Consider the following 15,124-nt stretch of genomic DNA (forward strand, 5'->3'; position numbering starts at 1 on the left):
TATCCCTGTTCTTAATTGGCCAGCAAACTCGCCTGACCTTAACCCTATAGAAAATCTATGGGGTATTGTGAAGAGAAAGATGCGATACGCCAGACCCAACAATGCAGAAGAGCTGAAGGCCACTATCAGAGTAACCTGGGCTCTCATAACACCTGAGCAGTGCCACAGACTGAACTCCATGCCACGCTGCATTGCTGCAGTAATTCAGGCAAAAGGAGCCCCAACTAAGTATTGAGTGCTGTACATGCTCATACTTTTCATGTTCATACTTTTCAGTTGGCCAACATTTCTAAAAATCCTTTTTTTGTATTGGTCTTAAGTAATATTCAAATTTTCTGAGATACTGAATTTGGGATTTTCATTAGTTGTCAGTTATAATCATCACAATTAAAATAAATAAACATTTGAAATATATCAGTCTGTGTGTAATGAATGAATATAATATACAAGTTTCACTTTTTGAATGGAATTACTGAAATAAATCAACCTTTTGATGATATTCCAATTTTATGACCAGCACCTGTATATGTACCATTTGTAAATCCCCAGGGCCAAGATTAAGAAACACTGTATGAATCAAAATAGGTTTTCTTTACGTTATTGGAGAAACATTATTTTCCAGTTTACTTTAGAAGTACGTTGCTGTGGGGGGGGGTTGTGTTACTACTACACAGATCAGACCACAGAGCAGTTTAGACATCTTCATGACAAGTCAAGCCTTTGTGAACTAACACTTGCTATGTTTATTATTTGCATTGTCTTCTATCCATCACTGACTCTTGCTCATAACTTAGTAGTGTACTTACTAATTAGTGTTTTTTCCTTCAAATGTATGCATTAAATGTAAGTCACTCTAATAAGCGAATCAGATAAATTACCAAAATGTAAAATATAATGTAAAATGTAATCTTGTTCCTCTGCTTCCTTCCTCTTGTTCCTCAGGTGGTTAAGAAACTCCTCGGTGGCAAGGCACCGGGGGTGGATGAGATCCGCCCTGAGTACCTCAAGTCTCTGGATGTTGTGGGGCTGTCTTGGCTGACACGCCTGTGCAACATCGCGTGGCAGTCGGGGACAGTGCCTCTGGGATGGCAGACCGGGGTGGTGGTCCCTCTTTTTAAGAAGGGGGACCGGAGGGTGTGTTCCAACTATAGGGGGATCACACTTCTCAGCCTCCCCGGGAAAGTCTATGCCAGGGTTCTGGAGAGGAGAATACGGCCGATAGTAGAACCTCGGATTCAGGAGGAACAGTGTGGTTTTCGTCCAGGCCGTGGAACACTGGACCAGCTCTATACCCTCTACAGGGTGATGGAGGGTTGAGAAGGGTGAGAAGCTCGGTCACCCGGGAGGAGCTCAGAGTAGAGCCGCTGCTCCTCCACATCGAGAGGGGTCAGCTGAGGTGGCTTGGGCATCTATTTCGGATGCCTCCGGAACGCCTTCCTGGGAAGGTGTTCCGGTCCCGTCCCACCGGGAAGAGACCCCGGGGAAGACCTAGGACACGCTGGAGGGACTATGTCTCCCGGCTGGCCTGGGAACGCCTCGGTGTCCCCCCGGAAGAGCTGGAGGAAGTGTCTGGGGAGAGGGAAGTCTGGGCATCCCTGCTTAGACTGCTGCCCCCGCGACCCGGCCCCGGATAAGCGGAAGATGATGCTATGCTATCTTGTTCTGGATGCAAATCTGTCCCAAAAGCAATAATAATGTGATTGGTTGAATCACTGATGAGGGCATTTATTTATATCTCAAATATTAAGTAAGACTGACATTGAAAATGGGTAAGGAAAGTATAGGAACAATTCAAAACAAGTTTATTTGTATAGCACATTTCATACACAGGACAATTCTAGTGCATTTGAAAAAAATTATAGAAATAAATTCAACATAAAAGACAAAGCATACAAATAAAAATATCACATTTAAGATGGCTAAAATCTTATTAAAAGATTAATCAAATGAAAACAAAGGTTTTTAGCCCAGATTTAAAAGTGGTCAGTGTTGGAGAAAATCTAAGATTCTGGCAGTGTGTTCCAACCGTGCACAGCATGACTAAACCCTGCCTCACCAGCCTTTGTCCTTACTCTCCAAACAGTTAGCAGACTAGACCCTGATGACCTAAGGGGTCTAGAGTGTTCATAGTGAGAGAAGGTCTGAGATGTAACTTGGCCCTGAAGAAATTCAGTGATTTATAGATATATAGTTACAAGTAGAAGTATCTTAAAATCAATTCTATTAGATACAAGAAGCCAGTGCAGAGACCTAAGAACTGGTACATTCAGATTTCTTAGTTTTTGTTGGAACTCGAGCTGAAATTTACTGAGGTCATTTTTTTTTTTAGAGAGAACTGAAAACAGGCTTGTACAGTAGTCCAACCTACTGGAGATCTTGATCTTGTCAACTCGAACCTACTAGATCTTGTCTGGCCATTAATCCTTTAATTATAGCTAATGTTTTTAAGGTGATATATAGGCAGATTTTTTAATACATTTTACGTGGCTATTGAAATTCAGATCAGAATCCATATTTACCCCAAGATGTTTAATTTGGCTTTTTGTCTTAAGGGACAGTGTGTCAAGGTACTTAATTATTGGCTAGGTATTTACTGACTGTCTGTCTCTTGCTTTTGGCATCAAAGACAATTATTTCATCTTTATTTAGTTGCAAAACATTCTGGCACATCCAATCATTGATTTGTTCGAGGCACTGGTAGAGTGAGCCCATGGGACCATAATCACTAGATGAGATCACTAGATCATCTGCATAATTATGATCAGCAATTTTGTTACTTTGCATGATTTGGGATAAAGGTAGCATATAAATGTTGATTAAAAGATGCCGCAGGATAGAGCCTTGCAGCACTCCACATGTCATGCGAGTTCTCTTTGATACATAGTTGCCTGTAGGGACAAAGTATTCCCTGTCTTGTATATACGCCAGATAAGGAGGAGCTGTTAACAATTTGCAGTAGATCTATCGCCAAGCAGCAAAAAACATATTTTAAAAACGTTGTAGTCAGAGCCTCAAGGTAGCAGTTGGCCAGCTTAAGATTTCGTGAATTGTCCATGAGTGTTGTATCCAGTGTCCCAAATTAACTTTTTGGCTCTCCGGCCAAGGGGACCTGTAGATAATAATAATAATAATAAATTTTATTTATAATGCACTTTATATCAATTAAATGACCTCAAAGTGCTACAATGCCTAAAGCCTAAAAGCATAGAACAGCGACATTAAAATAACACAATTAAACAAAAAAGGCTTTTCTAAAAAGATGGGTTTTCAGGCCCTTTTTAAAAGAGTCCACAGTCTGTGGGGCCCTTAGATGAACAGGGAGAGCATTCCACAGAGCTGGTGCAACTGAGCAGAAGGCACGGTCACCCATTGTTCGCAGCCTTGTCCTCAGAGGCTGTAGGAGGTTAGCCTGTCCAGAGCGGAGATGGCGTGAGGCAGAAAGGGGAGTGATGATTTGTTTGAGGTATAATGGTGCAGTGCCATAGAGATGAAAGAATCCACCAGCCAAAATTTACAATCCAAAATAATACATTGTCTTTTTGTGTCACATGTACATTAATTTCATTGAGATGAGTTATTAGGTTGAATACAAACGTTTTATTTCCGATAACAAATTAGTTGTTTCTGCTTTTACCATTAGCATACTGGCCACACACAGAACAACTCATCACCACAGCCTCAGCATACTGTAGCCAGCCTCTTGAAATTCCTTTATCTCCAAACCTCAATTTCTCACAAAACATAATTTTTCTATGTGATGCTACAAACCCATCCATCCATCTTCTTCCGCTTATCCGGGGCCGGGTCGCGGGGGCAGCAGTCTAAGCAGGGATGCCCAGACTTCCCTCTCCCCAGACACTTCCTCTAGCTCTTCCGGGGGGACACAGAGGCGTTCCCAGGCCAGCCGGGAGACATAGTCCCTCCAGCGTGTCCTAGGTCTTCCCCGGGGTCTCCTCCCGGTGGGATGGGACCGGAACACCTTCCCAGGAAGGCGTTCCGGAGGCATCCGAAAAAGATGCCCAAGTCACCTCAGCTGACCCCTCTCGATGTGGAGGAGCAGCGGCTCTACTCTGAGCTCCTCCCGGGTGACCGAGCTTCTCACCCTATCTCTAAGGGATCGCCCGGCCACCCTGCGGAGAAAGCTAATTTCGGCCGCCTGTATCCGGGATCTTGTCCTTTCGTTCATGACCCAAAGCTCATGACCATAGGTGAGAGTAGGAACGTAGATTGACTGGTAAATCGAGAGCTTCGCCTAGCGGCTCAGCTCTTTCTTCACCACAACAGACTGATACATCGACTGCATTACTGCAGAAGCTGCACCGATCCGTCTGTCAATCTCCCGTTCCATCCTTCCCTCACTCGTGAACAAGACCCCTAGATACTTAAACTCCTCCACTTGAGGCAGGCACTCTCCACCAACCTGAAGTGGGCAAGCCACCCTTTTCCGACTGAGGACCATGGCCTCGGATTTGGAGGTACTGATTTTCATCCCCACCGCTTCACACTCGGCTGCAAACCGTCCTAGTGCATGCTGAAGGTCCTGGTTAGAAGGGGCCAACACGACAACATCATCTGCAAAGAGCAGAGACGAAATTGTGTGGTCCCCAAACCTGACACCCTCCGGCCCCTGGCTGCGCCTAGAAATTCTGTCCATAAAAATTACGAACAGAACCGGCCACAAAGGGCAGCCCTGCCGGAGTCCAACATGCACTGGGAAAAAGTCTGACTTACTGCCGGCAATGCGGACCAAGCTCCTGCTTCGGTTGAACAGGGACCTGACAGCCCTTAGCAAAGGACCCAGGACCCCATATTCCCCAAGCACCCTCCACAAGATGCCGCGAGGGACACAGTCGAATGCCTTCTCCAAATCCACAAAACACATGTGGATTGGTTGGGCAAACTCCCATGAACCCTCCAACACCCCGTAGAGGGTATAGAGCTGGTCCAGTGTTCCACGGCCCGGACGAAAACCACACTGTTCCTCCTGAATCCGAGGTTCTACTATCGGCCGTATTCTCCTCTCCAGAACCCTGGCATAGACTTTCCCGGGGAGGCTGAGAAGTGTGATCCCCCTATAGTTGGAACACACCCTCCGGTCCCCCTTCTTATAAAGAGGGAGCACCACCCTGGTCTGCCATCCCAGAGGCACTGTCCCCGACCGCCACGTGATGTTGCACAGGCGTGTCAACCAAGACAGCCCCACAACATCCAGAGACTTGAGGTACTCAGGGCGGATCTCATCCTCCCCCGGTGCCTTGCCACCGAGGAGTTTCTTGACCACCTCTGTGACTTCAGCCCGGGTGATGGACGAGTCCACCTCTGAGCCCTCATCCTCTGCTTCCTCAATGGAAGACGTGACGGCGGGATTGAGGAGATCCTCGAAGTACTCCTTCCACAGCCCGACGACATCCTCAGTTGAGGTCAACAGCTGCCCACCTCAGCGCAAACAGCGTTGGTAGGGCACTGTTTCCCTCTCCTGAGGCGCCGGATGGTTTGCCAGAATCTCTTCGAGGCCAGCCGATAGTCCTTCTCCATGGACTCACCGAACTCCTCCCAGGCCCGAGTTTTTGCCGCCACAACTACCCGGGCTACAGCCCGCTTGGCCTGTCGTACCCGTCAGCTGCCTCAGGAGTCCCACAAGCCAACCAGGCCTGATAGGACTCCTTCTTCAGCTTGACGGCATCCCTTACTTTCAATGTCCACCACCGGGTTCGGGGATTGCCGCCTCGACAGGCACCGGAGACCTTACGGCCACAGCTCCGAGCGGCCGCTTCGACAATGGCGGTGGAGAACATGGTCCACTCGGACTCAATATCTCCAGCCTCCCTCGGGATCCAGTCGAAGCTCTGCCGGAGGTGGGAGTTAAAGATCTCTCTGACAGGAGACTCTGCCAGACATTCCCAGCAGACCCTTACAGTACGCTTGGGCCTGCCGAGTCTGTCCAGCTTCCTCCCCCGCCATCGGATCCAACTCACCACCAGGTGGTGATCAGTTGACAGCTCCGCCCCTCTCTTCACCCGAGTGTCCAAGACATACGGCCGCAGGTCAGATGAGACGACAACAAAGTCGATCATCGACCTGCGGCCTAGGCACCAGGATGCTACAAACATGTTTTTTATTTATAGTGTATTATATTTAACATCATTCCCTAACAATAACCTAACTACTCACCCTCAGTTGACCATTCTCTGAAACTGTTCATGAATTGCCTCCCAGATTTGTAACACAATTCCTCTCCAAAGCTAATGAGCAAAAGCAAATAAACAACAATAACATCAAAAATCTATTTTATTTATATAAGTTATCTACATAACTAAGTTAAGCTCTAACCATTTCTCAGTGTGCTCCACCTTATAATATTCTTTACCTTATATAATGTATTATTGAAATAGTAATTTGTTTAATTCATATTTTACCTAACATAGATTTTCCTTTGAAAATGTACACAATACACCTCTCAGACTTTTACATTGAAGGCAAAATATGAAAATCGGAAGGCTTATTGTTTCTACCAAATTTCTAGAGTTGCTTGCGTGACGCTAATCCAGTGTAGCTATCGAGATGTGATAGATAACTAGCTAGCTCTTTACCTTGAGTGGTTGCTCAGATGATGGCTTCCTTTATATAAATGTGATAGCCACTTGCTGACAGTTCAACACAAACATGCATTTTGGTGGAAAGAAGCTCTGGGGCTATTGGTGCTGAGAGGTTTGTTAACCTATCAACTGTAGCAAATACACTTTGTGAAAAGTTTTAGTTAATGTCTTGCTCAATTATTCAGTTCTATATTGTAAGAATGAAGTTCTCTATAGATATTATTGTCAACCTTAATTTCTTTTGCCATTAACACTCGACTTTTCTGCACTCTCTCTTCTGGGTTTTCACAGACATAGAAATTTTCCAATTTGCTTTTTGCGTGCCAGTAATAGTTTTGACCCTAGCAGGTACAACTGCATTAATAACATTCAAAATCTCAGAACTGCAGGGGTCACATTAACAGAGTTTGAAATGCAGTTGTCACATGAACTTAGTGACAATGAGAATGAGCCTTCATAAACAGTGCTTAATGTTCTCATCAATATACTATTTTTTAACAGTATATGATCTCATATAAATGGCAGGAATAATAGACATCAGAAAATACAGAAATGATCAAATAAGGCAATCACAGCAAGGGAACACTTAAATCATGCATTGGGTACCAATGAACTAAATATATTAAAGATCAAAATCTTTTCTGTACATTGTGTAATTCGTTCAGGACAAAATGATGCAAGAACGGTCAATGGAAACCAAAATCACCAATCAATTGTGGGCTGGATTCGAACTCACACCGAATAAGTAAAAAATTGAAATCACAGGCTGTTCCAACTTGCGTGAATTTCATCACGGCAACTCCTAATGTGACTCAGTAGTGTGTATGGCCCCCAAGTGCCTGTATACACTCCTGACAATATCTGAGCATTCTCCTGATGAGATGGCGGATGGTGTCCTGGGGGATCTCCTCCCAGACATGGATCAGGGCATCAGTGACCTCCTGGAGAGTCTGTGGCGCAACTTGGCGGTGTCGGATGCACCGATACATAATGTCCCAATACATAATGTCCCAGAGGATTTCAACTGCATTCAGGTATGGGGAACATCAGGGCCAGTCAATGGCCTGCACCAAGAGGAACCCAGAGCCCACTACACCAGCGTTAGGTTTGACGATGGGTCTGAGGATGTTATCCTGGTACCTAACAGCAGTCAGGGTACTGTTGGCTAGCACGTGGAGGTCTGTGTGACCCTCCAAGGATATGCCTCCTCAGACCATCACTGACCCATGTTCACCACAACGTCTACAGACTATCTCATGTCTGTCATATTTGCTCAGTATGAACCTGTTCTCATCTGTGAAGAGAACGGTGTGCCAATGGCGGACCTGCCAATTCTAGTGTTCACTGGCAGATGCCAATCGAGCTGCACGGTGCTGGACTGTGAGCACAAGTCCCACTAGAGGACGTCGGGCCCTCATGCCACCCTCATGGAGTCTGTTTCTGACAGTTTGGTCAGAAACATGCAAACTAGTAGCCTAGAGGTCATTTTGTAGGGCCCTGGCAGTGCTCCTCCTGTTCCTCCTCACACAAAGGAGAAGATATCGGTCCTGCTGATGGGAAAAGGCAACACGTGAGGATGCCTTTTTTTGGACAGCTCTGCATTCAACACTATTGTGTCCGCCAAGCTTGTTCCTAAGCTCAGGACCCTGGGACTTAACACATCCTTCTGCAATTGGACCCAGGACTTCCTGACGGGTAGACCCCAGGTGGTGAAAATGGGCAACCTCACCTCCTCTACACTGACCCTGAGCACTGGAGCCCCACAGGGCTGCGTACTCTGCTTTGAGTAATCATGAGACAGGCTGCATTCTCTCCAAACATTCTCTCTGCTCCGCTGCAGAACACAAGTCCCTCCGGACGGGGGTAAAGTCTGCAGAGCACATCATCGGCTACCATCTCCCCTCAGTGCAAGGCATCTACCATACACGATGCCTCCGGCTTTGCAATGAGCTTTTGCCAACGGGTAGCAGACACAGCCCACAGAGTTTACTTCACTGGTATAGATCCGGGTTTCACAGGTTTTGGGAAAGTTGGGATGACTTCCCTTGGACGAAAACGTTTACTTCAAACCTTCTGAGCTGTACTAGGGAGTTCAAACATACTGACAGGGGAATGTGGAAGTGTGTCATTAAGAATTCCGTCCCTTTATAATGCGAATAACCTGGTTTTAAGCACAGCAATCCTCTGTGGCAGTCGGTGGCATTCTGTGCACTTTCAGTGCTGTGAAAATGGAGGGTACTGAGAAGGCATGTTGTCATTCTCCCTGTGTTTTTCTCAAAACTAAGTCCTTGTTATAAATATAGTTTCCCCAGAATAGCTTGAAATAGCTTCCCAAAGAGCTGTAGGACTGTATTCTAGAAAGAAGGTAAATGTATAACAGCTAACTTAACATTTAGCGTAAAAGTTAGCTTGCTGTCATTGTCAGTGATGTTAGAAAAGCGGATGTTAAATTATATTAACAAGTAGAAAACAAAAAGTAACAACCTATTTTCATTTAGTGATTCAAAAGTCGAAAGGAGCCAGTTGAGGTGGTTCGGGCATCTGGTAAAGATGCCCCCAGGACGTCTCCCTAAGGAGGTGTTCCAGGCACGTCCAGCTGGGAGAAGACCTCGGGGTAGGCCCAGGACTAGATGGAGAGATTATATTTCAACACTGGCCTGGGAACGCCTCGGGATCCCCCAGTCAGAGCTGGCAAATGTGGCGCGGGAAAGGGAAGTTTGGGGTCCCCTGCTGGAGCTGCTGCCCCCGCGACCCGATACCGGATAAGCAGATGAAGATGAGATTCAAAAGTAAACAAAAAAATTAAAGGATTCACTAACTTAAATATTTACCAAATATACAGGGCTTACTGTCTCACCCACTCAGCTCAACATAAACGGCTCTAAAATTCAGCCTGGACCCAGATTATGGAAAATGTCGCTTCAACAACCCCAAAGTCCCAGAACTAAAAAAACATAAATTTACACCCAGGTAAATGCATTAGAAATGCTTTTGTTTTTATTAGGCTAATGAATTGAAAATAATATACATTTTATAGATTTTCTTGTAGGTTAAATACAATACAAAACAGGTTTTTCAGTCTTTTACAACACGGTATTGGATGGCATCTAATACAAACTGTACACTTTAAAGGAGGACAGGTTACTGTTCTTTCAGTTTAAGTCTAGGTTTCTGTTTGATTATGTTCCATTCTCTGTACATAAGAACACTGGACTGGAAAATAACTTATTTAAGAGTGGATTCCAGAATATATTAGTTAAGAAACAATGCATCAGCAACATCACAGCATCTTTTTCTCAGTCATCAACTGAAACTCAATCAGGGCTTGTGACTATTGGTCAGTACCCTTTTCTTCAGTGATCTCTACGTCATTACCAGGTGCAGAGGCTTCTTGTTCTGGGTCACCAGGGAGAATGTCTGTGACCTTCTGAATGAGCTCCTCAATCTGCTCCTCAGACAATCGCTCTTCACTCTCCTCTACCATCTACACACACAAAATAAGAGTTACCTTCACCCACAGCAATAAACACGGGTGAAAGATACAGGTATATGGGGAGAAAAGAGCAGGTTGTCATACAAACAGTGTGGGAGGAGAGGGCAGAGGGAGTGAGAAAAATATGTAGTTAAAGAAGTGAGGGAGGTAGTGGTCACTCACCAGCTGGATCTCAACTGCAGTTTCTGGTCTGTGGTTCAGCAGCTGGAGCTTCTCAGCCCTACAGTTAACCAACAAACAAATCTCTATAATGTGTGTGTAATATGTCATCTCTTTATGATGTTTAATAGCATGTTAATTGTTCTTTGACATGTACCAAAATCAAAGGGACTAGGATTGGCTATCAATCAATCAAATGTATTTATAAAGCGCTTTTTACATCAGCAGATGTCACAAAGTGCTTTTACAAAACACCTGGCCTTAAACCCCAAGGAGCAAACAACAGTAGTGTTGAATTTCAGTGGCAAGGAAAAACGTGTGTGTGTGTGTATATGCAAGTGTGTTATTCCACTTACTTGGTGAGTTTGTGAGGCAACATTTTGGTGAGGAAGTTCTTGACAATCTCTGGGTTCTGTCTGCTGCACGGTGTATTCGAAAGGTACTTTAACGTCTGGGAAGACACTAGGAATGTTAATGATTAATCGAAGACTGATTTATTGTTGATAAGAATTTGGACCGACATAGGCCATTTCAATTTAGTATCACTACAGGACGCTTTATAACAGCTTTAAGAAATCAGCTGTTTGTATAATGTTGAAATAATGATCACGTACCCGGTCGTCAAGGGAGAGATTAATTCAATTATTTATTGCAGCATTCGATAGTCTCTTGTACATGATGTAACAAACTCGATCTCAAATGAACTTCCGGTCATACCTCTACTTTATAGACATTGTATTCCAGAATACATAACACAGTACTGTAAGCACAATGGCTAATTAATGTCGTGCTTTGACAGAACATAACTTCCTGTGTACGGATAAACAAATGTTCTGTTGCAATCTAAACATAAGCATACATTCATACAATTCCACAGTTTTGTTGGGGAAAAACTAGCTGAAAAATTTAGAGTAGTAAAATTCAAAGAAAGATGAAGAAGGCAAAAAGAAGCGTGGTTTGGGATTACTTTGATTTTAAAAATGTTCACTGCGTTAAAATATAACAACAACAATGCCAATGATGTATCACCTAACAGACAGACATCCATCCTCCTCTCAACCGACCATTACATTGATGTTAGCCAGAAATAACTGTAGTGAAGATCCGCCAGAGAGGATAACACAATAGATTTTCCAATTAAAAAAAGATATGATGGCAAGAAATATTGTTGATGGAGAATGTTTTCAGGGCTTAATGAGTTTTGACAGGATATAGCATTAAATCGCGTTAGAAAGGCACATAGAAAGGCACTAGAGATAAGAAGGTAGATCTTAAAGCGTAATTGGCTACAACAGAGAAGGTACGCATGACAACCGAGTGGTGGCCTGCCTTGACCACGGCGAGTTACATCATCATCTACTATTACATCAGCGATGATTGGAGTCTGCCAGTCCGACACACATCAGAACCCCTTCTAAATGAAACAGTGGATAAATCGGGACTTCATGATAGTCGTTGTATGCGTGCACAACAAAGCCCCCTACATAGTGACATGCAACAACCGATCAAGAGTTGCCTGGTTCTCCATTGCTTGTTTCGTACACACCCTCCAGCTTGCCATCAACGATGGATTTGCGATGTTTCTTAATAGTCATCATTGCAGCAGGAAAGCTGGTGAGCCATTTCAATTAAAGCACCGTTGCCACCAAAGCGCCACAGGCCAATGCAGCAACAGATAGAGCTTGAAAACCACCGGCTCATTCAGTCTTGCAAGACAAGGTGGAACTGTGTGTGAAATGTTTGCCAGCCTGGTGGCAAACATGAGCCGTCACCACTGTTCAGTCTGATCGAACAGTTACAAATTGTACAGTAGTTAGGGTTCTGGGGCCTCAAGTATCAATCGTGCGTACGCACAAATATGTGCATAAACCATGAGTATGCCAGTTGACGCAAAAGTTGGCATTTATCAATGTTGAACTGGGAAAGTGTGCGTATCTCTACGCAAATTTCAACCCATGCGTTCAGCCTAGCGGTTGAATTGAAGAAATACCATGCCATTTCGGAGAAGCTAGTAGAGGAATGTCAGCTGAAACACATGGGAAAAATCATATCAATTGAAATATGAATAGCTTACAGGAGTGCGCGAACTCTTTCCTGCAACATCGTAGGCTTACAGGCTAAGGATGTAGCAAGAATCAAAACCCTGCAGCCTGTAGCTGAATTTCACGGCAGCCATGGTCATCATCGTCATGATGCCCCGAAAATCACTGTATGCCCCATGGTCATTATGGCCTTTGTGTCCCTGCCACTGTGAAAAAATTGCGGTCAGCACATTTTTTTGTAGTTCGACATTGAGAACAACCACAAGAACGAACTACATGCAGGTAAGCAAGCTAGCTAGTTATCGATAGATAGCTGACTCATTTAGTGATTACCTGAATCAAACCTCTGTTTTGGAAGGTGCGTTCATGAGCAACTGGGAAAGATCCAACCTCCGAGGGGGAGAATACACCTGAACGCTTTTTGAAAACTCAGAGAAGTAACATTAGGTTTGACATTACTCGACATGGCAGCATTTGTGGTGAAAGATAAAATAATTACTTGCTCCGAGCACAAAAAATATCAGATTTTATTTTTTACATTTAGGTCGTACTCATTAGCGCAGGTGATTGTGATGTTAAAGGATAGTTTGCGGTTTACCTTTGGGTAACTGAGGTAATGTTATGCCTCTGGCTAGTTAGCCTTAATGTTACTTAACTGTTAATACCGTAGCCTGTTTCTTGTCATCATGTAAATGCTCCCAACTAAAACTTCTGAAATGAAACAGATTTCAGAATCTATGAAAATATTGAGGGGGAGTAGATGTAATTTCAAGGATTAAAACATGACACTTTTTATGTTACATTTTTTATGTGGAAAAAACATGAGTTATAATAAAGTTATTATTCCAAATATGATATTAAAAAAAGTTAATGTATGTTTTTATGCCATGCATGTTTTTTGAACGTGTAGGCGTTCTTTGGGCGGAGACCATAAGCTTGTTCACGTATGGTTCTGATTTATCAACGGAAGCAAGAGTATGTATTGTACGCCAGTTTTATAAATCCCAATATTTTTGTGCACACGCAAATTGTAGGATGTCCACATACACCAGAATTTAGTTAGAAACATACGCAAGATTGTTACATGAGGCTCCTGGAGCTTAAGAACAAGCACTGGAAGCTTATAGAGGACACAGTGCCTTTGTTGGCAGCATATGTAAATATGCTCATCTTTTTTATAAAAAATCTGTAGGATTGCCTGGAAATTTCTGCTATTTGGTTATCAACGTGATGATAAACATGTCCACATTTTTGTTTATTAAGGAAAAAAAAGAGATTTTCTGTCATAGGCACAATTTTCTTTTAGATTTTTATCAAATTAATCGATTGATCTTTAACAATGTCAATGGTCAGTAAAGGAAGTCTCAAAATGTGGAACCCTATAAGACACAAATAGGAGGGTAACAACCCACTTGTCCGTGTGTGTGTGGTTTTTGGCTAGAGTTTATTTGTGAGTGTATACTCATCGTGGGACATACCTTATGACACTGTGTGTGTGTTACTAACCTCATACATTATGGTGTTGAGATTCTGTTGTCCAGTGCTGTGTTTGTTCTTCCCAGTGTCCTTTCTCTGTTCTTTCAGATCGGTCAGGAGCTTGAACACCTGGGATAGAGGTGGGTTAGGGGCTTAATAGACAGAAGGATACAAATAGCACATATAACACTGGCTACAATCATAACGTGCATAAAATGGCCAAGAAAGACCAATTACCTCATAGTTACTGAGCATAGCAGCATTGGCATCCTTCCTGAAAGAAAATTATGTCTGTGATTACACAGCTTGGTAGTACACCAATAATGTGTTAATTTAGCCAATGAGAATGTATTAAAAAGGCCATGTGGAAGACCCCCAATAAACAACAGACTTAACAGATGCTATTCTTTGTTGATTTGCTATGGGCTAAATGTTGTTTCAAATAGGCTTAAATAGTTTTGAGGTTGTAACAAAGAAAAACAGAACAGCCCTTCCTAGTAATGGTGCTTCAAGGGGAGCACACCCCTTTCGTGGCAGAATGTGCAGTACAAAAAACTAATTATTTAGCTAGAAAAACATTATTCCATAGCAATCATTATAAGCAGTGCAGTAACTGATTTATTTTTATGTACTACATAGCTAGCTAACGTCAATCAATCTTTGCTAGCTATCTTACATTCCTGTAACGACCTAGTTAGCAAAGTGCACACGTTACCATATATTTTGAAAGCATAATTATTAACTATATTAGATTGAAGAGTGGTAGACATTGTCAATAAATGCTTACACTTCCATTTCACTAACACCCGGAATAGCAGTTAATGCTTGGTTCGTGGTATCTGCGTCTTGTGAGCAACATTAAAGAAACACTTCCGGGTCACAAAAATCTGGAATTTTTCAAAATAAAAGAGACCAACGAATTACTTAAAAACTGAGATAAATGGAGTTTATTAATTGTTTGAGAACATGTACCTCTCAAAACATGACAACAATTCAAATATGATCATATTTAAGAGTAATTTCGATAAAAAGTGGGTGTTAAACATGTTCCAAGGGTAAAATTCAGACAATGCCAATGACAGAATATGGAATACATATTGCCTCATAGCTCATAAACTATTGAATATTCCACAGAGAAAGCAGTGTAGGAAATGTCCAGGAGAATGTGTAGAGTACGAAAAACCTGTCTAATCATGGGGAACGGTGTGCAACATCTAGCAACACAATATTTCTACACCCTCTTTTTCCACAATGTAACTTAATGGATATGAAATACATATTGACTCATACGGAAAACACTATTCTATACGCCGCAGTGAATGTATTGTAGGAAATGTTCAGGAGACTCTATACAGTGA

The 15,124-nt window shown here is 43.1% G+C and overlaps 1 protein-coding gene across 1 annotated transcript; it reads right to left on the reverse strand.

Moving 5' to 3' along the window:
* Positions 1-9,574: 9,574 nt before the first annotated feature.
* On the reverse strand, positions 9,575-14,613 carry crcp (calcitonin gene-related peptide-receptor component protein). The gene is given in 6 exon segments (NM_001304151.1): positions 9,575-10,080; positions 10,252-10,309; positions 10,605-10,699; positions 13,797-13,895; positions 14,004-14,040; positions 14,554-14,613. Coding segments are annotated over 6 exon segments (450 nt in total). The 5' UTR covers positions 14,562-14,613; the 3' UTR covers positions 9,575-9,927.
* Positions 14,614-15,124: the final 511 nt, after the last annotated feature.

The sequence above is a fragment of the Esox lucius genome, chromosome 7 (assembly GCF_011004845.1).
Source record: "Esox lucius isolate fEsoLuc1 chromosome 7, fEsoLuc1.pri, whole genome shotgun sequence".
In the NCBI taxonomy this organism is placed as follows: domain Eukaryota; kingdom Metazoa; phylum Chordata; class Actinopteri; order Esociformes; family Esocidae; genus Esox; species Esox lucius.